The following is a 23,836-nucleotide window of genomic DNA, read 5'->3' as shown; positions in this document are numbered from 1 at the left end:
ACCAAAGAGGTAGGCAGAGGTTAGGGCTCTGTAGGCCACATGAAGGAATTTCGGTCTTGATCCCAAGAGCAATGGGACCATAGAGCACTTTAAGGAGAGATAAGATCACTTGGGCTGCAGTGAGGACAGTAATTCTAGAAGCTTTTCCAGGAAGGGGAATAGTGAGATAAGCCATTAGTCATAGAATATGGGGTCAAGAGAAAGATTTTTTTTTGTGTTTTGTTTTTTCTGTTTTGTTTTGTTTTGTTTTGTTTTAAGCAAAAGATGTTTGAAACTAGAGCTTGCTTGAATATTGTTAGACGGATCCAGTATTCAAGAGGTTAGAGGGAGAGCCCTGAGAATTTAGAAAGGAAACTCGAGCACACATGCAATCTTTGGCTTTTAAAAAATCATATAATAAAATTGACTGTATTTTTCTATATACAGTTTCTATTTTCTATTGTATAGTTCTGTGGACATTAACACCTTCACATAACTGCCACCACAATCAGGATAGAGGAGTTCCATCTCCCCAAACCCAAACCCTCCTTTTTGCTGTCCCTGTATTATTTTATTTGAGAGAAAGAGAAAGAGAGACAAAGAGAGCTGGAAAGAGGGGAGAGAGAGGGAGAGAATCTTAAGCAGGCCCCATGCTGAGTGTGGAGCCCAACTTGGGGCTTGACCCCACGTCCCTGGGATCATAACCTGAGCCGAAACCAAGAATTGGATGCTCAACCAACTAAGACACCCAGGCACTCTTTGTTGTCCCTTTATAATTACTCCTCCACCTCGAATTCCTGGCAACCACTGACTTATTCTCCACCACTACGTGTTTATCTTTCAAGAGTGTCATTTTGAGACTAGCTTCTTTCATTCAACGTAATGCCTTTATCATTATGTTATAATACCAAGTTGTTGGGTAGATCAACACTTCACCCTTTTTTGTTGCTGAGTAATATAATACCCCATTGGGGTCAGCTTCTGATAGCATTCCCCGGGTCAGTAAATGGTTTCACCATTCTACCAGTTATTGGGCCAAAAACCTTGGCTTCATCCTTGATTCTCTTCTCCAACCTACACGTCCAATCCATCAGTAAATCCTGGTGGCTTTACTTTCAGAATAGACCTGGAATCTGACTACTTACCAGCTTCTTTGCTGTCATCTAGTTCAGGCCACCATCATGCTCTGGAGGACAAGTGCTTCCACTCTTACCCCTCCACCCTCAGTCTACTCTCCACACAACAGCTAGAATGAGCCTTTTAGAGGCTTAAATCTGATCAAGCCACTCTTCTGCTCCACTCGCCAGTGGTTTCAATGTTAACAATCCAAATTTGTCACCATGGCCTAAGGCCCTGCATGATTGGGCCCCTGGCTGCCTCTCAGATCTCTTTTCCTGCTGCTTTCCCCCTCATTAATTGTGTCAGTTATAGGAGTCTCTTTGCCATTCTGTTAGCAAGTCAGGCATGCTCCTGCCTCAGAGCATTTGAATTTTCTGTCTCCTCGGGAACACTCCTTCCCTAGATATCCACAAGTCAATTCCAGTTTCTGCTGATCAGTCCTTCTCTGACTGACATGTAAAATAGCAGCTACAGGGGCGCCTGGGTGGCTCAGTCGGTTAAGCGTCCGACTTCAGCTCAGGTCACGATGATCTCGCGGTTCGTGAGTTCGAGCCCCGCGTCGGGCTCTGGGCTGATGGCTCAGAGCCTGGAGCCTGTTTCCGATTCTGTGTCTCCCTCTCTCTCTGCCCCTCCCCTGTTCATGCTCTGTCTTTCTCTGTCCCAAAAATAAATAAACGTTAAAAAAATTTTTTTAATAAAAAAATAAATAATAAATTTAAAAAAATAGCAGCTACATGACACCACTGTCTAACCCTTAACTCTGCTTTGTTCTTCATATAGCACATATATATTTGTTTTTCTGTCTTTCAACACTAGAAAAATCTTTTAGGACAAGGAATTTTTTTGTTTGCCACTTAACAAGCACCTAGAGGGGTGCCTTGCCCGGCAGAGAGTGGAAGTTCAACGAATATGTATTTTTAAATGTTTATTTATTTTTGAGACAATGCGAGAGACAGAGTGCAAGCAGCGGAGGGGCAGACAGAGGGAGACACAGAATCTGAACCAGGCTCCAGGCTCTGAGCTGTCAGCCCAGAGCCCGAGGCAGGGCTTGAACTCACAAACTGGAGATCATGATCTGAGCCGAAGCAGGACACTTAACCAACGGAGCCACTCAGGTGCCCCCTCAACGAGTATTTTTTATTTAATAAGTCATAGGTGGAAAAGACAGAACGGAAACACCTGTAGATTTCTAGATTTTAGGACATTCTACATTTATTTCATTTTAATTCCAATATAATTAAAATACAGTATTAGGTTTGTTTCAGGTGTACAGTACAGTGATTGAACAATTCCATACATCACCCAGTGCACATCATGACACATGCACTCCTTAATCCTCATCATCTATATCATCCACTCCCCCACCCACCTCTCCTCTGGTAGGCATCAGTTTGTTCTCCATAGTTAAAAGTTTGTTTCTTGGTTTGTCTCTTTTTTTCCCCTTTACTCCTTTGTTTTGTTTCTTAAATTCCACATATGACTGAAATCATGTTGTATGTTTTTCTTTGCTTGACTTATTTCATTTAGCATTATACTCTCTAGTTTCATCTGCGTTGTTGCAAAGGTTTTTTCTTTTTCGTGGCTGAATAATATTCCATCGTGTGTGTGTGTGTGTACACATACCATACCGTATCTTCTTTAGCCATTCATCTATCAATGGACACTTGGCTGTTTTCATAATTTGGCTATTATAAATAATGCTGCAACAAACATAGAGGTGCATGTATCCCTTTTAATGTTTCTGTATTTTGGGGGTATAGGGCATTCTACACTTTGTGACTTATACAGTAAGATAATCAGGGGAAGGTGTATGGGAAGTGTAGGGTTACAGATTTGCAGAGCTAGTGGATAGCAAATTAACTAGAAAAATATTATAATGAAATTTCCAGGCACTAAAAAATTTCAGAGCCAATTTATGGTTGAAATTAATAAGCTAGTGATGGCAGTCTGTTCAGCAGGACAATTTTCTATGACCAGCTACAGGAATAGAGAGGCATGTTGGTCCACCTAGGGTGGAGGACTTAGTTGGAGAAAAAGGGCATGGCAGGCAGGTTTAGTACTAAGAGCCAGATTGTAATGGTACACCCTTGTATCTAAGACGCATAAGAAGGGAAGTGAAGAATGCAGACTAAGTGGAGGCTTTCAACGGGTTAGAGGTACTGATAAAGTGAAAAAAAAGTTCTGAACAAGTTCTTCAGCAGTCCAACTGAAAGGACATCAGGTTGCAATTGGACAGAAGGATGTTCCAATTACTAATTTGTGACACAACAATGTTTCTGGTGACAAGGTCCAGGCTTTTGCCTAAGATTGGGAGGCTGATGTCAGGGTCGCTAAAGATGAGGCCCAAGATGGTTCAGGGGCAGTTTCACTTTAATTATCAAGATGGAAGATAGAGGAGAGAAAATTAAAACACGGAGCTGGATGCACAAATAAACAGATGGTTTCTAAGAGGCGGTTACATAGGTGGCAAAGTCTTAAGAAGTGTCTGAGAAGCAAGGGTGTTTACAAGAGGTGACCGGATTCGGCACATAGCCCCCCACCTTTTGAACTTCGGAAGTGAGAATACTAATTCATGGGAGGGGGTTCCAGAGGATGCAGCATCCTCGGAACACAACCAGGTCCCAGTTCAAGAGGTTCCGAGAAAACTGGTCTGGAAGAGGGCATCTCAGAGGAAAATCGGTTTGAAAGGTGGTTGGGAAGGGGACGGAAGGAGAAAAAAACACGGACACCTCTCGTCCTTTATTTACCTTCCTACCAACCTGACGCCGCGCCACACCTGCACAAACAGAAAACAGAGAAGACTGAACGCAGCCCATCTCTTTTCAACTCCGCGCGGAAGCCCTCACACCGGAACGCCGCGGAGTCCACGCTCCCCATTGGCGGAAGCTTCCGCCAGCTTCCATCCGCTTCCGCCAACGACTCGGTCGGGCGGAGCCGTCCCTAGAAGTCACTTCCGCTTGACCCCGCCCCCTCGTTCCCATTTTGGCTGCTTCCGGCCTCAGGCCCCGCCCCACCCAGTGTGGCCCCGCCCCGGCCCCGCCCCGGGCTCGCGGTCCCGGCCCCGCGGCGCCGCTTCCGGTGCGGGCCCCGCCCCGGCTGTGGCCCCCGACTGCGGAGGAGTCCGAGACGCAGCTGCTGCGGCGGGGCCTGAGTGGCTGCTTTCAGCCCCCCGGCCGGACCCGGAGAGCTGCGCACAGGTAAGCCGCGTGGGGCCCGGCTCCCTCAGTCGCGCGGGAGAGGGGGCTGTGGCAGGTGGAGGTACGCGAGGGGAGGCAGGTGTGTGGGGGGGAGACGCGAAGGCGCGGGCCGGCTGAGCGCGGGGCCGCGGGGGAAAAGTGAGAGCGTCGGGAGGAGACCCGAGGCGCCCTGCAACCAGTAGGGTGATTTGAGATAAAGAGATGGGAAGAGTAAGGGGCCCCCGGGAACTGAGGGCGAGGATAGGTGGGGTTGGGGCGATCGAAGAAGAGCCAGCGGATTGGCTGAGAGGGCTTGGTGGAGGTAAAAGTGATAGGGCTGCGATTGGGGGTATAATGAAGGGGGGGGGGGTGCTGGCGTAACCAGGGAAGGAGGTGTGGGGCTTGAAGGGAACCGGGGCCAGAGGGATCCGGCAGCGAAGGTAGCGGGAATGGTAGGGGAGGCCGGGTTCAAAGCTACAAGCGGTCCGTTGCGCCGGGCATGGTGGTCCGGGAACTTTAGTGGAAATGGGGGAGGGGGCCGTGTGAAGGGATGAACTGGCTTAGATTTCTGAGACACAAGTTTTCTAAATACAGGCAGGTGGCATTATTGTTTGGATCTTTCTGCTTAAGGACAGTTGGTTGATGGGCTCTTGGGGGAGGGTGTGTGTATTGAGTTGTGGAACTGAGTCATTTCAATCTTACTAAAGAGGCTGTGAGACACCTCCCCCTCTGCTGGGGACAGCATACTAAGAAGATGGTGCCACAGGACAAGAAGCAGTTGTTCAATGGCTGGCAGGACTCAGTCGAAAAATTATTCCTCTTGTAACTGATTGACTGCAATGATTGTAAGGAAAATTAAAATGACCACCGAATTATTTGCTTTATTCTTTTGTTTAATTTTTTTTTTACGCCAGTTTTTATCCTAAATGCATACTTTTGCCAACTGGATTTAATGTGGGTGTAAGTCTTTTCATGTTCTGTTACACTATAAAAAGGGCTAAAGCTGCAGGCGTAACTCACACTTTCTCAAGTGCCAAGAGAGGAAGTAAAGGCAGTAAGAGGCAAATTGGAATTTGAATCTTCCACCAAATTCAAAAGGCAAAAGCAGTGCTTCTTGGATAAACCGAAAATGAGAATTCTTATCTCTGCTTTTTTGCCTAGCTTTAAAAATTGTACCTTTTTCCTCTAACCCATTAAAAAATTAATAAAACCACACAGTTTTTATTGCTAGGGATGTGATTACTTCCCCATGAATTTTTGAAAACACTGAAGGCATTTAGTTTTTTTTTTTTTTTTAATCTTTATACTCCGTTCTAAAACAGTGAAACAATGCAAATATCAAGTCCCAACCTGTGCGAAGCAGCTTCTTCTTTTATGTGATGACAACATTGTACGCCATGTTGCGAGTCCTGTTACCTAAAATTTGCCCGTGCGTAGTAATCCAATCAGTTATGGGGAAACATAACTCAAGTGAGGTTTGTTGGGGGTGGAGATCTGGAGAGGAGGACAGGAAAGAGGGAGGGAAAGAGGGAGCTAGCGGAGAAGAGGGTGTGAAAGGGGGATGTGTTTGGAGACCGATTGGTAAGAATGCTGATAAACCTGTCCCTAGAGTACTTTTGGCCTGAAAGCCTTTTCTTTTTGGTATTTGTCTTAGAATATCATAGTAGAAGTGAATCAGAAAGAAAAGAGATGTGAAGAGATTTACTTGGTGGTTTATAAAAAAGAAGCATTGCCTTGTTGTTGAGACAATATTAATATCTGTTTCAATTTAATTAACTTTAAAATCTCCAGAGGAATTCCCCCACTGTTTGTTTTTTGAGTGACGATTGCAATTTGAAACTCTTGCCTCCTTGTGTATTTCTTTCATGTTGTTGAAATTGGATTCTTTTTGAGGCCATAATGTACAGTTAACATGGCTCAGCCCACTTGAAGAGCAGGCTGGCAATTTGATCTGGGAAATTTGAAAAGTTTAAACCTAAAAGCCGTTTGCTAGGTTCTGTTTTGGTATGAGAGAAATCATTCTGTCTTCCTGATTGCTCTGCGTCTGGCTTGGATGGTACTTCTTTCTCTGATGGGCCTGGGAACGTAAACAGTGTTCCCTCTTTTGTAGGCAGGACCTTCTTTCCTTTATTCTTGAGGTTTTCATACTCACCACCTTTGTACAGTGCAAACCCAGTTGCCTTTTCAGTAATAAACTGGCTAATGTTCGATAATGTTGAGAGAGAGAGATCAGAACACAGAAGTTCACAGTAATAAACTGGCTAATGTTTGATAATGTTGAGAGAGAAAGGTCAGAACACAGAAGTTCACAGGCTAGGTATTGTCTGGATTTACTTCTTTTTAAACCCACGGTAGTCCACCTCTGCTGAGACTCATCCTGTCTTCACACCGTTCGCTACGTCCCCTCCAACCTCCCTCCCCCCAAGGCCGCTCATTCCTCTTAAAACCCAGGCTTGGGAGTGTATGTTTAGTGTTCAGAACTCACCCCCTTTAGTGGAAAAAAGAAAGTCTTTTAATACCTGTTTTACATTTCCCCCCCTTGTTTCTCCTTCTTTGTGGTTTCTGTTGATCACTTAAGGTTCAGACCCAGTGTGCCCACTGGGCTGTGCCCAGGTTCAGAGCCATGCCAATCGGTGGGTGAAACTCGAGGCAGTGATGGAGCCACTGCAGCAACAGAAGCAACCGCCACCACCACCGCCACCGCCACCACACCTGGCTCCTCTGCAGATGGATGCCAGGGAGAAGCAGGGACAACAGATGAGGGAAGCCCCATTCTTATATGCCCAGAAGTTGGTCGCGCAGCAGACTCTCCTTTCCGCCACCCCTGGGAGGTCTTCTGGCAGCCCTGCCCTGGGGCCCTTAGCCAGAGTTCCACCAGCCACAGCAGTGGCCCGAGTGTTTGAACGGAGCAACGTGAACTCAGAGCCTGAGGAAGAGGAAGGAGGTCTGGAAGATGAGGATGGGGATGACGAAGTTGCAGAGGTGGCTGAGAAAGAGGCCCAGGCTCCTTCAAAGTATTTTCATGTGCAGAAAGTGGTTCGCCAGGACCCCAGAGCAGCACCCGTGTCCGGTCTGCTTCCAGCGCCGGGGCTCCCGCCGCGGGGACAGCAAGCTAAAGAAGACCATACCAAAGATGCTTCCAAGGCCCCACCTTCCGTCTCCACAGCTGGGCAGCCGAGCTGGAATCTGGATGAGCAGCTCAAGCAGGTCAGTCTTTGTGGTGCAGGGGGTCATTTGTCCTTCCTAAAGGCTGGCTGCGAGGGGTACTGCCAGGGCCGGGGTCTCCCCCAGTGTGTGCCTTCTCACCCCGCTTCAGTGACCCAACGGTCTCACCGTAAATAGACTTTGAGTTTTTTTTCCCCATACTCGTTTCTTGATTACAGCAATGAAGTGTGTCCTCCTAATATAGTTTCAAATTGGATGTGAAAGAATGTCAGTACAGTCTCTTTTTTTAAAAAGGAAGGATGAGGTTGCAACAGTGTTATGAAGGATATCTAAATATATGCGACACACGCGACTCTAATTACAGTTTTTGTACATTAGTAAGAGAACAGTCTTGCCTAAGACCATTTCATAGCCCCAGGCTAACCCAGGATCGTACTCTTTAAGGACAGTTTTGTTGTTTTGCAGTTAAGTGTAGCTGACAAGAAGCACCTGTGTTGTGTATGTTTTCCAACGAAGAGCATTGTAGACAGGATTTCATTTCACCCTTATACCGCCCCCTTTGAAACAGGAAAAGGTAGACCTCAAAATTCCAATTTTAGCCAAGGTAAGCTGAAGTGATTTTCAAGTGGCGTTTGTTTGTCTGTCTGTCTGTCTGTGACAGGGGTAGGGGCAGAGAGGGAGAGAGAGAATCCCAAGTAGGCTCCACACTCAGCACAGAGCCCCACATGGGACTTGATCTCACAAACGTGAGATTGTTACCTGAGCCAAACTCGAGGGCTGGACACTTAAACGTCTGAACCACCCAGGTGCCCCACACGCAGGTGATTTTCAAACGTGGCTGAGCATCACAGTTATCCTGTAAGCTTTAAAAAATACAGATCCCAGGGTCTTAAAGAATTATATTTTGGGGGGCGCCTGGGTGGCTCAGTCAGTTAAGTGTCTGACTCTTGCTTTTGGCTCAGGTCATGGTTTGTGAATGCCAGCCTGGCATTGGGCTCTGTGCTGACAGTGCAGAGCCCGCTTGGGATTCTCTGTCTCCCTCTCTCTCCTCTTTCTCTGCCCCTGTCCCTGCTTGCATGCACTCCCTCTTTCTTTCAAAATAAATAAACATTAAAAATAAAAATGAATTCTATTTGGGTGGAGCCCAAGGAATCTGTGTTGTCAGCCAAGCCTTTGGCTTCTGATTCCTCTTCCCTTTCTGACCTGCCATGCAGTTTTTCCTCACCAACAGAATGGGAGTGTTGGTGGATTGTTCCAGGTTAAGTGACTTGCTGGTGCTTAGGGAGTTCGTGATAAAGCTGGTAGTATCTGGGTACTCCCCACAAGTACATGCTCTTCATGCGGCCCAGTGGTGCTTTGCTCTTTGGAAATAAGTTGTAAAGAGCTGTGGGTGTTCACAGGGCAACTGAGAAGTCCTGTAAGAAAGGTCCTTTGGAACCTGAAAAGTCAGCAGCTTTGAATACAGGAGCTCTGTGTAATTGATCTGCGTTTGACCACAGCAGTGTTTGCAGTAGATTCCAGAGCTAGCAAAGTGGGGGGTTCAGTTCCCATTTCTTCCATTTATTACCCTTGTGATCCTTTAGTAGGGCTCTCAGTCTGTGAGCCTGCATCCTTTCGTCTGTGGAGTGAAAACAGGCGTACCTCCCGAGGGTGTTGTGAGGATTGACTGAGCTAGCACGGTAGGTAGGAGTGCTCCAGGCGCTCTTTTATGCACCGTCCTCCACCTCCTCCACCTCCTCCACTGCAGCCACACAGGCCCCGGAGCAGGCAAGATGCCGAGGTGCACCCAGGTTTTCCCTCAGATCACCAGGAGGTAGTGGCAGAGCTGGGACTTGGATCAGAGAGTCCCCGCTTCCACGACAGCGGCAGCCTGGCCGCCAGCCCAGACCCGCCTCCTGGCTGATTGCTTTGGTTTAGCAAAACATCTGTGAGTTGCCTGCATCCCCCGCGCTGCCTTGTGGCTGGCAGAGTTCCATGCCGGCCGCTGAGTCAGCTCATAGCGGGATCCCGCCCTGACAGCACTGGGAAAGTTCAGGCCCGAGGCGGCTGGGCTGCCCCCGCCTTGGCAGCTGGCCAGCCTCTGCGTGTGTGCGGTCGTTCCTAGAAAGTGCAGCCGCGTGCGAGGAACAAGTGGAGCTCCAGAGCCTGTCTGTCTTCAGGAAGTGTAGCAGGTGTTGAGGTCAAGCCATGAGAGCTTTGAAAAAAGAGACTCTCCCCAGCCGGCGTGTGCATGCACACACGGATGCACGGTAGCGGGCACCCAGCGCCGTGTTCTGGGCGGAGTGGCCCCAGGACTACACAGCTCAGTGCTCAGGGGCTGGCTGATGGTTTCTGAAACCCTTTGAGTTCGTTTTAAGTTTCTGAGGCACACTCACTAATTATAGACTGCCTGGCAGAGCACCTGCCAGGACGTTTTATAAATGCCTGCGTAGCTGAGGCCTAATCTCACGTCCCAAATTTCCCTTCCCCTTGGATTCAGAGACCAAGGACTGGGTTGGGGAAAACCTCAGATGCACACCTTTTCCTTTTGAGTTTAATTTTAGAAAATTGCTTTGGTCTGTGCCCTCCTCCTTTGTCTAATCCTGCCTTAAAAATTTTTTTTCTTAATGTTTAGTTTTGAGAGAGGCAGAAACAAGAGTGTGAGTGGGGGAGAAAGAGAGAGAGAGGGAGAGAGAGAATCTGAACCAGGCTCCAGGCTCTGAGCTGTCAGCACAGAGGTGGATGCGGGCCTTGAACTCAAACTATGAGATCATGACCTGAGCTGAAGTTGGATGTTTAACCGACCAAGTCACCCAGGTACCCTTAATCTTTTAAAGAAGTAAATAATGTGCTTGGGATAAAAAACAAAACAAAAAACAACAAAAAAAAAACAACAACTTTTAAAAAGCTGTGCTTAGGAAAGGGGTGCTGAAAAACTATACTTGGGGAGAGCCTATAGGAACCATCACAGAGCATGAAATTAGCTTTTTTATTGTTCACAGTCTTCTATTTCTGATGCAGTTGACTTGTAGAGAGCAGGAACGGGGTATCCTTTGCTCCAGCAATAGTTACAGAGATCTTCTACAGGGAACACAAAATGATCTCATTGTTAATGTGTTGCAGTATCCATTTTGGTCTTTTACACAACAGACTTTGTAAAAGTCTTCTTTGTAAAAAGCTTCTTTGCAGGGAGGGACTGAGCTCCATGGACTAACTGTGGGCTTCCCTCTCAAGATGCTCACCGTCTAAGCAGAGGCCGTGTGGAAACCTCCAGGAGGACTGGGTCTTGGGTGGCAGTAATTTCACTCTGTCCTAAGTCAGCCGAAGCCCAGCTGCCCAGTCATAGCAATCCTGCAGATATTTTAAAACGAGGTTTTGTTTCGGACATTCACACACCAAGGTAAAAAAGTTAATTTTGACAACAGCATGGCTAGCACAGCTTGGGAAACCAGCAGGAATACTCAAGTTATTTTACAAGACTTTGGGGACTTGGGTCAGCAGGCATCTGCCAAGCAAAAAGCAAAATTTAAAAAGCCTAAGGATTCCACAGATTATCTTTTGTTCTATAGCCCTTTTCTTAGAACATGGGAAGTCAAGATAATTTTATGGATTCTCTTTAAAGAAACTCTTAGAAAAGAATTGCCTCTTAAGGCCTGGATCGTTAGACAGAATGTAGTATTCTCTGACACCAGAGTGATGGGAAAATAGATAATGCCATTGAACCAAGCATTCTAAAGCCCATCAGATTTCGATAGGCAGAGTAAATAATTGTAAAACAAGGCAACAGACAAAGAGCTGAGTGTCCCTTCTCTCAAGGGAGATCAGTAGAGCCCTGTCAGCATACAACCAAATGGGGGGTGTTACTGGCCTATTAGAGGTGGTCTTCTGCCCTCCTGGGAAGAGGGTAGTTCAGGCAATACAGGCTTTGTCTGTCTTGAGCCTGTTAGTGGAGCCAGAAGGTTTCCAGAAGGGTGTAGACTCCCTGCCAGAGAATAGAAAGATGAGGAACACCTTGGTAGGCATGGGGGAGCCGAGTGTATGTGTCTGATTTTCGGCCTGCTTTGCTGGTCACCAAGTGTGGGAAGGAGGAAGGATGGCTGACTGCTTGGTCTGTAAAACCTATTACTAAGAGTTCCTCTAAGTAGTAAGGTGCCGTTTCTTGGACTAGGCCTACTTTTCTCGGTACATGCTACCTGTCCTTGGACCATTTGATGCTTTTTGTAAAGACTGTGCAAACTGGTGCCTGAAAAAAATAAGGTCATAAGCTTTCCTCGCTTTCTTTGTAGGTCTGTCTTGCGTGCCCTTAGCTTCTGCCATCACAGTGGAACCAGCCAGTGGTTGGTTCTGAATTGAGGTCAGTCTCCCCCCACCCTGCTCCCAGAGGTTGTTTGACAACGTCAGGAGACATGTTTGGTTGTCGTGACTGGGGTGTGGGAGATGTGCTACTGGCATATAGTGAGTAGAGGCCCTACTACTAAACATCCTGTACTGCACAGGACAGTCCCCCACGACAAAGAATTTCCTGGTGCAAAATGTCACTACTACCGTGTTGAGAAACCCTGCTCTACGTTGTGTAATTGGAAACAGAACGTACGCCGTGCCTTCCTCGACGCCGCCCTAGACTCTGTTTCTTTGCGTTTTGGTCTTGGTCTCTGAAGAGTTTGTCAAACTTAAAGTTTTTGTCACTTCTACTTTCAATGTCTGTGTTGAGTTCATGTCTTTCCCCACAGTTACCTGGGAGACCAAACTGTCACTGAGGAGAGGATGGAGACCTAGAACTTGTACTGTCTCATTTATTTCTACCAGTGGTGCTTCCAGCCTGGCATTCCGTGATGTCTAAAAATGTCTGTGGTGATTTTTAGACTTGGTTGCCCTTTTATACATTAACCCTGAAAGGTTAAGGCATAAATACTCAGCAAACTTGTTAATTGGTAACAGATTTAATTAGTAAATCGGCATTGGTTTTGGAGCCAAAAATGTGGCTTTAGATCCTAGCTTCACTGCTTGCTTGGGACAGGTGTCCTAGCCTGCCATTCTGAACCCATGCATCCATCTATCCCACAGGATGGTAATCCTCTCCTGCTGTGTTCAGTGAGCAATTGTAAAGATATTACCAAGGTGGGCAAAGAACAGAAGTGAGAGACCTTTGTACAATTTATACCGTCATACAAGGGTTGGGTCAGATTGTCATTAGCACTGAGATACTTTTTTTTTTATGTTTTTTTTTTTTAATGTTTATTTATTTTTGACAGAGAGAGAGACAGAGCATGAGCGGGGGAGGGGCAGAGAAAGAGGGAGACACAGAATCCGAAGCAGGCTCCAGGCTCTGAGCTGTCAGCACAGAGCCCGACGCGGGGCTCGAACTCACAGACCACCAGATCATGACCTGAGCCAAAGTCGGACACTCAACCGACTGAGCCACCCAGGTGCCCCTGCACTGAGATACTTTTTGAAGCTGTAATCCTTTAGTCTTTACTACCCGTATAAGTAAGATGCTCCATAAATTTTAGATACTGCTCTAAAACAATTTCTTTTCAAGTTTCCTAGAGCTGTAACCAAACTCTAGTATTCTGGAGTTCTCTGAAACATTTCAGGTTTATGTCAGCTGAAACCATTGCACTTTTTTTTTAGTCCGCACCTTTAAAAAAATTTTTATTTTCTCCTTGTTGAGAAACGATTGCACTTTTGAAGCTGCTTCTTTCCACATTAAAATAGGGATATGTGGGGGGGAGGGGGGGCGCCTAGGTAGCTCAGAGCTGGTTAAACATCCAGCTCTTGATCTCAGCTCAGGTCTTGATCTCAGGATCGTGAGTTTGGGCCCTGCGTTGGGCTCCACATTGGGCAGGGACCTTACTTAAAAAAAAAAAAAAAAAAAATAGGGATATGTGCATATTTCTTTAGGTGGAACTAAGCCTTATTTACATTGAATTCTTATAAAGGCATGGTCACGACTTAAGCTAGCTCTTTACAGTTCTTACCAAACATTGATCCCTCTACATGTGTCTGAGATCCCATCCCCTCCTAATTCTCAGGGACTTGCTCCATCAGAGAAAGGACTATTTCTTGGGACCCACTGGCTTCTGAAGCTTTTTTCCACATTCACGCGCGTTCTGCTATCTCCCAAATTTAAAAACAACAACAGCAAAAAGCTCCTTTAATCAGTAAGTCTGTCTGATTCATTTGTTACAAGGGAATGAGAAGTCACTTTTTAAAAACCTTCCCTTGACTGGCCATCTCTCCTTCCTGCTTGGTCCTCATTGTCTCCCCTACCCACAACAGAGCTGCTCAGAGGAATTGTTTGCACTCCCCACCTCCACTTTGTCATCTCCTGCTTACTCCTCAGCACACTTCAGTCTGGGCTCTGTCTCTTCCGTGTCCCTGAAGTTCCTCTTGGTGAGGCCTCCCAGTGACCGCCATGTTGCTAAGCCCAACCTACCCTCACCTCACTTGATTTCTCAGTGGTTCCAAATACAGTGGACCCTTCTCCTTGAAGCATTCTCTTCCTTTGCTTTCCATAGCCCCTCCATTGGCTTATTTTCCTTTCTCTTCTGTGCGACTGCTAGAACCCCAAGTTACCCAGGGCTTGGGCTTAAACCTTCTCTATATAGGCTCCCCTGAGCAATTTTCTTTCACTCTCATGGTTTTAAATACTGCCCACAAGCCATGGACTCCAGTATGCATTGTTTGAGCCCATTTTTCCATTCTGAGCTCAATTGCTGTATCCCCAGCTACATTCCTGAAATGTCCACCTAGGTATTTTACTGGCATCTCTTGCTTTCCAACCTACTCCCCTATAATTACTTCCTCCTTTATTTTTCCTTCTCTGAAGTGACATTTCTCTCCACTTGGTCTTCATGTCAGAAACCTCAGAGTTGACCATCTCTCATACCTCCTACTCTCACTCCATTTGATATCCATCCAGTCCAGCACCAAGTCTTACCAATTCTCCCATTGAAATGTCTAGAATTGTGCCACTTTTCTCCTTCTCCACTATCACCTACCTAATCCAGGTAGCCTACCTACTGCTGGAGCTATCCACAAGTTTCTGTCTTCCCTCCCCCATTCTAATCCATTGTCTACACAGCAACTAGAATGATCTTCTAAAAAATAAATCCGATTATGTTACTCCGTTAATGCCATCCAAGTGTGGTGTCAGTTGCTCCAGTTGCAAAAGCCAAAATCTTTATAATCTGATCCCTGCCTGTTTGTCCAGCCTTATTTTTGTGAATCTCCTGATCTATCATTCTACTCCAACCACGCTGGCCTTTTTATATGCTAGTCTTTCTGCCTAGAACATTCCTCTAGGCTCTTATCCCGCCTTCAGTTCTCACCTTAAACATCTCTTTCTCAGAGGCACTGTCTTCACCTTTGCTGTAAATCAGGTTATATGCTGTTATTGAACATTATATTTTTATATTTGTGTGGTTGCTTTGTTTGTTTGCTATCTGATTCCTATACTAGGTGTAAGCTATAAGAGGACAGGGACCATATCTGTTTTGCTTATCATTGTATCTCTGTACCTAGCAGAGTGATAGCAGATAATAGGTGCTGAATAAATATTTGTGTCTTCCACTGTCTTTTAGTTTGCCCTGTTTTTGTTTTTCTTTTTTTTAATGTCAATGGCGTTATTTCTTTTCTTTTTTTTTTTTTTTTTTTAGAGCAGTCTTAGGTTCGCAGCAAAGCTGAGTAGAAGGTACAGTGATTTCTCGTATAGTCCCTGCCCCAACCTACACACAGCCTCTCCCACTGTCAAAATTCCCCACTAGAGGGGTACATCTCCTGCAATCGATGAACCTATATTGACACATCATTATCACCCAAAGTCTGGTTACATAGGGTCCACTCTTAGTGCTGTGCATTCTGTGGGTTTTGACAAATGTATTCCACTGTGGTATCATACAGAGTAGTTTCACTGCCCTAAAAATCCTCTGTATTCCACCTGTTCATCCCTCCTTCCCTGGCAACCACTGATTTTTTTTTTTTTTTTAATTGTCTCCATAGTTTTACCTTCTTTAGAATATCATATAGTTGGGAGAGCCTGGGTAGCTCAGTAAGTTAAGTGTCTGACTTGGGCCTAGGTCATGATCTCACGGTTCGTGAGTTTGAGCCCGAGTCGGGCCCTGTGCCGACAGTTTGGAGCCTGGAGCCTGCTTCAGATTCTGTGTCTCCCTCTGTCTCTGCCCCTCCCCTGCTCACACTCTGTCTCTCTCTCTGAAAAATAAATGAACACTTTAAAAAGTTCAGAATATCATATAGTTGGAATCGTACAGTATATAGCCTTTTCAGATTGGCTTCTTTCACTTAATAATATGCATTTAATTTTCCTCCATGTCTTTACATGGCTTGATAGCTCATTTCTTTTTAGCACTGAGTAATATTCCATTGTCTGGATGTACCACAGTTTATCCATTCACCTATTGAAGGATATCTTGGTTGCTTTGGCAAGTATGAATAAAGATGCTGTAAACATCTGTGTACAGGTTTTTGTATAAACGTAAGTTTTCAACTCATTTGGGTAAATACCAAAGAGTGCAACTGCTGGATTGTAGGTTAAGAATATGATTGGTTTTGTAGGAAACTGCCAAACTGTCTTCCAGAGTGTCTGGATCATTTTGCATTCCCACCAACAACGAATGAAAGTTCCTGTTACTCCACATCCTTGCCAGCGTTTCGTGGTGGTAGTGTTTGATATTTCGGCCTTTTTTTTTTTTTTTTTTTAATTGAAATTTTCATTGAGATAATTGCAGATTCACAGGCCAATATAAAAAATAATTTAGAGAGGGCCGCCTGGGTGGCTCAGTCGGTTGAGCGTCTGACTTCGGCTCAGGTCATCATGATCTTGCAGTTCTGAGTTCAAGCTCCATGTCAGGCTCTGTGCTGACAGCTCAGAGTCTGGAGCCTGCTTTGGATCCTGTCTCCCTCTCTCTGCCCCTTCCCTGCTCATGCTCTGTCTCTCTCTGTCTCTGAAAAATGAATAAATGTTTAAAAAAAATTTCTTTTTAATAATTTAGAGAGATCTCTGTACATTTTGCCCAATTTCCTTCAGTGGTAATATTTTATAAAACTGTAGTATACTCTCACAACCTAAGTATTGACAAAGACTTTATCCACTGATGTTAGATTTTCTAAATTTTACTTGTACACTGTATGTGTCTATTTCATTTTTTTAATAAGTTTATTTTTGAGAGACAGAGAGCAAGTAAGGGAGGGGCAGAGAGAGAGGGAGACAGAGAATCCCAAGCAGGCTCCACGCTGTCAGCGCAGAGTTCCATGTGGGGCTTGATCTCACAAACTGTGAGATCATGACCTGAGCCAAAATCAAGAGTCAGGACACTTACCCGACGGAGCCTCCCAGGTGCCCCTGTGTCTATTTTGTTTTTAAGGCTAATTGATTTTATGTTTAATATAGCTTCTGAAATTCTTGTTAATAAATGCATTTGAAGCTGTAGATTTCTCCCAGGGTTGCACTTTTGCTGTATTCCACAAATGTTGATATGTAATGTTCTCATTGGTTAGTACTAAACATTTCATTATTTCAGTTGTAATTGCTTCTTTAACCCATGGGTTGTTCAGAAGAATTTTTTAGTTTCCAAGTATGTGGGTTTTTAAAAAATGTGTAGGTTTTTAAAAAATACTAATTATAGCTTAAGTATGCCACACATCCAGTGTGGGGCTTAAACTCACAACCCTGAAATCAAGAGTTGCATGCTCTACTGACTGAGCCAGCCAGCCACCCTCTCATTTAGCTCATAATTAAGTTCTAGCCATTGTGGTTAGAGAACTGGCATGATACTCATTTTCTGGAATTTTTTATGATGTCCTTTGGGTTGGCCTTATGTATGGTCAGTTTCTATATATTCTCCATGTGCTTGGAAGGAATGCCAGTTTTGTTTTTGATAGATGTAGGGTTGTGTATCTAGTGGATCAAGCTTATTAATTGTGTTATTCAGATCTTCCTTATCCTTACTAAGTTTTGTGTGTGTAATCAGTTTCAGAGAGGTAAATTAAAGTATTCCAGTGTAGGACTGGCTTTCTTTGGACTAGTGTTAGTATGTTTTTTCCTCACACAGTCCACAATCTTAATTTTATTTATTTATTTTGTAAATGTTTTATTATTTATTTTTGAAAGAGAGCTGGGGAAGGGGCAAGAGAGAGAGGGAGGAGAGGATCCCAAGCAGGCTTTGTGCTATCAGCACAGAGCCTGATGTGGGGCTTGAACTCATGAACTGTGAGATCATGACCTGAGCTGAAGTCAGATGCTTAACCAACTGAGCCACCCAGGCACTCCCTGAGCTGAAATCAAGAGCTGGACGCTTAACCAAATGAACCACCAGGTGCCCTTGACACATTCCAATCTTTACATCTTAAGACCACATATAAACAGGGCGTCTTAAGTGCCTCAGTCGGTTAAGCATCTGATTTTCTATTTTGGCTCAGGTCATGATCTCACAGTCATGAGATCAAGCCCCAAGTTGAACTTCACTCTGAGCTTGGCATGGAGCCTGCTTAAGATTTTCTTTGTCTCATGTGCCTGCGTGGCTCAGTCGGTTAAGCATCCTACTTTGGCTGGGGTCATGATCTCACAGTTTGTGAGTTCAAGCCCCGCTTCCCTCCCTCCTTCTCTCTCTCTCCAACCCTCCCTCCCTCTCTGTCTGCTCCTCCCTTGTGCATGCTTGTTTTCTCTCTCACAAATAAAATAAATTCTTTTGAAAAGACCTATAATCTCTGCCTTTTTATTAGCTTTATTTGATCCATGTAGTTACTAGGATCGGTGATACACTTGGATCTATTTCTACCCTCTATCCTTGGGTCTTCAGTTCGACCATAGTTTTTCTTTGGCTTGTTATTTTTTTCTCTCCTGTCTTTTGTTATTTGATTGGGGTTGTTTTTCTTTTAATATTTTTTTAATGTTTATTTATTCTTGAGAGACAGAGCATGAGCAGGGGAAGGGCAGAGAGACAGACAGACAGACAGACAGAGAGACAGACAGACACAGAATCTGAAGCAGACTCCAGGCTCCAAGCTGTCAGCACAGAGCCTGACATGGGGCTGGAACTCAGATCATGACCTGATCCAAAGTCAGATGCTTAGCTGACTGAGCCACCCAGGTGCCCCGAGGTTTTTTTTGTTTTTTTGTTTTTTTTTAATTTATGTATTTTCTGAGAGAGAGAGAAAAAAAAAATGAGTGGGGGAGGGGCAGAGAGGGATGGAGAGAATCCAAAGAAGGCGCTATCAGAGCCCTACGTGGGGCTCGATCTCATGAAATGTGAGATCATGACCTGAGCCAAAATCAAGAGTCAGACGCTTAATCAACTTAGCCACCCAGGTGCCCCATGATGGAGTTTTTAAAATTCAGTCTTTGTCTCATCTGCTGGTTTAGAAATTAATTTCTGTTTCTGTTCTTTGTTTGGTTATGTTTAGCTTTTAACTTGCATTCTTGACTTTTTACACTACTATCAAAACAATTAGCAACTTCAGGATTCTAGTTTTAACATTTATTCTGCTCCCATCTTCCAGTTTATTGTGGCTAGTATTTTAGTTGCAGTTTGTTCTAACCCCTCCCCTAAATTAATTTTTTCCCATAATGATAAGTATTTATTTAGACTTCCCCACAAGCCTATCCTTTTCTTTCCTCTCCATGACTTCTTTTTAAAAAAAAAATTTTTTTTTAGCGTTTTTATTTATTTTTGGGACAGAGAGAGACAGAGCGAGACAGAGCATGAACGGGGGAGGGGCAGAGAGAGAGGGAGACACAGAATCGGAAACAGGCTCCAGGCTCCGAGCCATCAGCCCAGAGCCTGACACGGGGCTCGAACTCCCAGACCGCAAGATCGTGACCTGGCTGAAGTCGGACGCTTAACCGACTGCGCCACCCAGGTGCCCCATCCTCTCCATGACTTCTTACAGCCCACTCTTTCCCTTTGGGCTTGGTCTTCTTTTTCCTTTTTTCACTAATTATTTTAGCAGAGATTTGTATGTAGTAAAATCAGCCTTGGTATTTCTGATAAAAAGTTTTTAATTTATATCTTCATTTTTCCCTTACTCTTGTATGATTGTTCATAGTTTTAAATTCTAGATTGACCTTGATTTTCTTTTCTTTAGGCTCCACACCCAGCGTGGAGCTCAACGCAGAGGTCAAACTCAAAACATTAAGACCTGAGCTGAGATCAGGAGTCAGTCACTTAACCAACTGAGCCATCCACGTGTCCCAGACCTTGATTTTTCTTAACACTTTGATGATATGATTCCATTGTCTCCTAGCAGCTATTTTTCCGTTGAGTAGTCTATTGGCGGTCTAATTGTCACTTTTGTGATTCCTTTTTCTCTTTTGTGGCTTTTAAGATTTTTTTTTTTTTTTTTTTGGCTCTGCTATTTTTCACTTGTACTTCAGTATTCTAGTTTGGACTTAATTTTTTTTTTCCACTTGGGCCTTTTTCTGCTCCTTCAACCTGATCTGTCTCCTTTTTTCCTCTGGCTGCTCTTTTTTTTTTTTTCTTCACTACTGTTCTAACAGAAGTATTTGGACCTTCTCAATCAGTATTCTCTGTATCTTTTCTTGTATATAGCCTTATCTCTGTATGTCATTCTCCTGCATTCTGGAACATTTTCACATTCTATTTTCCAATTTTAAATTCTGTCTTCAGCTCTGTCTATTCTACTTAATAACTTAAAAAATTGTTTATCTTACAGGGCACCTGGCTGGCTCAGTCGGTAAAGCATTCAACTCTTGATCTCAGGGTCGTGAGTTCAAGCCCCACAAAGGGCATGGAACCAATTTAAAAAAATTTTTTGTGTGTTTATCTTAATGTTGTTTAATTTCTGTACTTTTTTTGGCTTTTAAAAATCTGCCTGTTTTTACCAATTGGCTTCTATTCCTTCCTTTGAGTTCTTTGAACATCTTGAACTTTTTTTATTAATGTTTCTTTTTTTAATGTTTGTTTATTTTTGAGAGAGAGAATGCATGCCCAAGTGGGGAAGGGGCAGAGAAAGAGGAAGATAGAAACCCAAGCAGGCTCCACCTTGTCTGCGCAGAGTTCAGTGCGGGGCTTGAACCCACAAACTGTGAGATCGTGACCTGAGCGAAAATCAAGAGTGGGACTCTTAACCGACTAAGTCACCCAGGTGCCCCAGACATCGTTAACTTTTTAAAAAACTTTACATTATGGGGGCACCTGGGTGGCGCAGTCGGTTAAGCGTCCGACTTCAGCCAGGTCACGATCTCGCGGTCCGTGAGTTCGAGCCCCGCGTCGGGCTCTGGGCTGATGGCTCAGAGCCTGGAGCCTGTTTCTGATTCTGTGTCTCCCTCTCTCTCTGCCCCTCCCCCGTTCATGCTCTGTCTCTCTCTGTCCCAAAAATAAATAAACGTTGAAAAAAAAAATTAAAAAAAAAAAAAACTTTACATTATGGAATTTTAAAGAATTTTTATTATGGAAATTTCCAACATGTAAAAGAAAAGAAAATGGTAATGAACTGCCTGTGTCCTTTACCCAGCTTTCACCAATTACTAACATTCCGCCATTCTTTAAACATGCTTATTTTAAAGATGCTTTTAGATTATTCTGTTATTATCTCATCGTTGGAGTACAAGTTCTTTTGTTACTCTCCCATATGATGGTTTATTTCCTCTTATGGTGTTTTTGTTTTCCCAGTGGAAGCTCATTTTGAGTTGGGATTTGTTTCCATGGGAGTCCCATGTGCTCTGGATTATGGAGGCATTCCTAAGGGGAGTTTTGTTTTCTCCTCTGCTGGGGCCCTGCGAGTTTAGCTAGTTGTCATTACTTTGGAGTAATGTGTATTTGGAGTCTCCATCTGTGTCTGGTGAGAGTCTGGGCTTCTGTTTCTTATGGACTCTATTTTTCCATGAGGGCCCTGACAAAAGGCTAGTTCCCAGGCTGGTGTGCAATTTTTTAAGCCCCACCTAATGAGGGGTGGAAATGTATTCCTTCATGGCCTCTGGCTTTATGCATATATCTCAGTTCTGGTTCCTGTCATGCAAGGGACCTCAGCCCTGGACTCCTCTCCCTTGGGATTAAATCCCCAGTCCTCAGCCCTTAGATGTTAAGAACTATATCCAGGTTCCTTTTCCCTTGAGTCCTACAGCTTTGGCACCTGCTCACTGTTGGTTGATTCCTTTTTGTTCCTTGCACTGCAGGCTCGGCTTTCTCTCTTGGTTTCAGCTTAGCTATATGTGTAAGGAGTGGAGGGTGCTGACTTTTATCTAGCATTTCTAGGTGAGGTTTCTTGGCAAAGGAGGGAGGTAGCAGAGTTCATATCAGACTGTCCTCAATCATGGTTTGTTTGCTGCTTTTGTTTTTTCTTAAAGTTTTTGATTTTTTTTTTTTTCAACGTTTATTTATTTTTGGGACAGAGAGAGACAGAGCATGAATGGGGGAGGGGCAGAGAGAGAGGGAGACACAGAATCAGAAACAGGCTCCAGGCTCTGAGCCATCAGCCCAGAGCCCGACACAGGGCTCGAACTCACGGACCGCGAGATCGTGACCTGGTTGAAGTCGGACACTTAACCGACTGCACCACCCAGGCGCCCCAAAAGTTTTTGATTTTTAATAGCTCAGACTTTTTGATTTCTTGTATGCCAGGTGCTTGCCTTATTTCACTGAGTTGTGTGAGGCAGGCCCTGATATCATCACCCTTTATGTGTTTGTTTTATAGATGAAGAAAGAATTGTGGAGTGGGCGCCTTGTAGTCTCACAGTTGGGAAGCTGGGCTGGGGGTTCTGACTTCAGCCTCCATGCTTTACCTCTTCCCGTGCTCCCTCTCACTCCTTTCCAGATGGAGCAGGGCAAGGATAATCTTCCTTCAGTGCTCCATTACTTTGAAAGTAACTTTGATTTATTTCTTCTGATTGTCACAGGGATTCGCACTCATTTTAGAAAACATCGAAAATATAAACATTTGTAAAGGAGAAAATAAAGTCACCATAACCACATAACATAGATGTAACTGTAAACATTTTCCTGTGTAGTTGGCCCTTGAACAACACAGTTTTGAACTGGATGAGTCCACTTATATGTGGACTTCTCCCCCATAAAAACAGTACAGTACTACAAGTGTTATTTTTTCTTCCTTGTGATTTTCTTAACAGTTTATTTTTATTTGAGAAAGAGAGAGAGAGACCGACCAAGTGTGAGTGGGGGAGGGGCAGAGAGAGAGGGAGACAGAATCTGAAAGCAGGCTCCAGGCTCTGATATGTCAGCACAGAGTCCAATGCGGGGCTCAAAATCATGACCTGAGCTGAAGACGGACAAACAGTTTCTATTCTCTAGCTCACTTTGTGTAAGAATACGGTATATAATACATATAACATGCATGATATGTGTTAATCAACTGCATGTTATCAGTAAGGCTTCTTTTGAGAATCAAAAATTATACTCAGATTTGTATGCGGAGTTGGCATCCCTGACCCCTGTGTTGTTCAAGGTTCAACTGTATTTCCTTTGTGGGTTTTTTAAATAATTTTTTTAATGTTTGTTTATTTTTGAGGGAGTGCAAGACAGAGTGCAAGCAAGGGAGGGGCAAAGAGAGAGGGAGACACAGAACACGAAGCAGGCTCCAGGCTCTGAGCTGCAGCACAGTGCCTGACGAGGGGCTCAAACTCACAAACTGCGAGATCGTGACCCAAGCCAAAGTCAGAGGCTTAACTGCCTGAGCCACCCAGGCGCACTATTTCCTCTGTGTTTTAAAAATAATGCCTGCGATAGGTATCTTATATGTAATTTTGTGCCCACCTTTTGTCACCTAGTAGACTATGAGCAATTTGTATCATTAAAATTTATTTTAAAGGATAATTTTAAAATGGCCTAAAATTTTAAAAACGTATTACAGAAGTGCTATTGACTAAAATAATTTTAGAAATATAAAAATGTATAAAATAAAAGCCTGACTTTCAGTTCGTCTTTGTTAACAGTTTGGTGCTCTATACTTTTTCAGAACTTTTTTTTCTTTTTAGAAACATTTTGCTTGTTTTTAACAAAAAATAGGTACTCTACACATTATTCTGCAATGTATTTTTTTAATGTTTATTTATTTTGAGAGAGAGAGGGAGAGAGCGCACGCACGTGAGCAGGGAAGGGGCAGAGAGAGAGAGAGAGGTTGAGAGAATCCCAAGCAGGCTCTGTCAGCGCAGAGCCTGGCTAGGGGCTCAATCCCATGAACCGCAAGATCAAGATTTGGGTGGAAATCAAGAGTCAGATGTTTAACCAACTGAGCCACCCAGGCACCCCTGCAACATATTTTTTTACTCAGTGTTGTGGCTTTCTTTCCATGTGTGTTCATAATGATCTATTTTATAATCATTTATCTCAGAATTACACCAGCAGTATGAAGAGATGCTCAGGAAAATTAAAACCACCTAGGAAAATACAGAATAAAAATTTTATAGTTTAAAAAAATACAGTGTT

General features: G+C 44.2%; 1 protein-coding gene across 9 annotated transcripts in view; it reads left to right on the top strand.

The window, feature by feature from the left end:
* Positions 1-4,139: 4,139 nt before the first annotated feature.
* Positions 4,140-23,836, top strand: part of ARID3B (AT-rich interaction domain 3B) — a 57,883-nt gene continuing 38,186 nt past the window's right edge. For 4 of the 9 annotated variants that reach the window (XM_045059026.1, XM_045059025.1, XM_045059024.1 and 1 more), the window contains exons 1-2: positions 4,461-4,596; positions 6,853-7,481. In XM_045059026.1, coding sequence (XP_044914961.1) covers positions 4,497-4,596; positions 6,853-7,481 — 729 coding nt within the window. In that variant the 5' untranslated portion in view covers positions 4,461-4,496. Of the gene's footprint in view, positions 4,296-4,333; positions 4,357-4,382; positions 4,597-6,852; positions 7,482-23,836 lie in introns of those variants that run through there. The other 5 variants (XM_023255056.2, XM_045059027.1, XM_019832049.3 and 2 more) reach the window with 5 other exon arrangements.

This window comes from Felis catus, chromosome B3 (assembly GCF_018350175.1).
Source record: "Felis catus isolate Fca126 chromosome B3, F.catus_Fca126_mat1.0, whole genome shotgun sequence".
In the NCBI taxonomy this organism is placed as follows: Eukaryota; Metazoa; Chordata; class Mammalia; order Carnivora; family Felidae; genus Felis; species Felis catus.
This window is presented reverse-complemented; position numbering and strand designations above follow the sequence as displayed.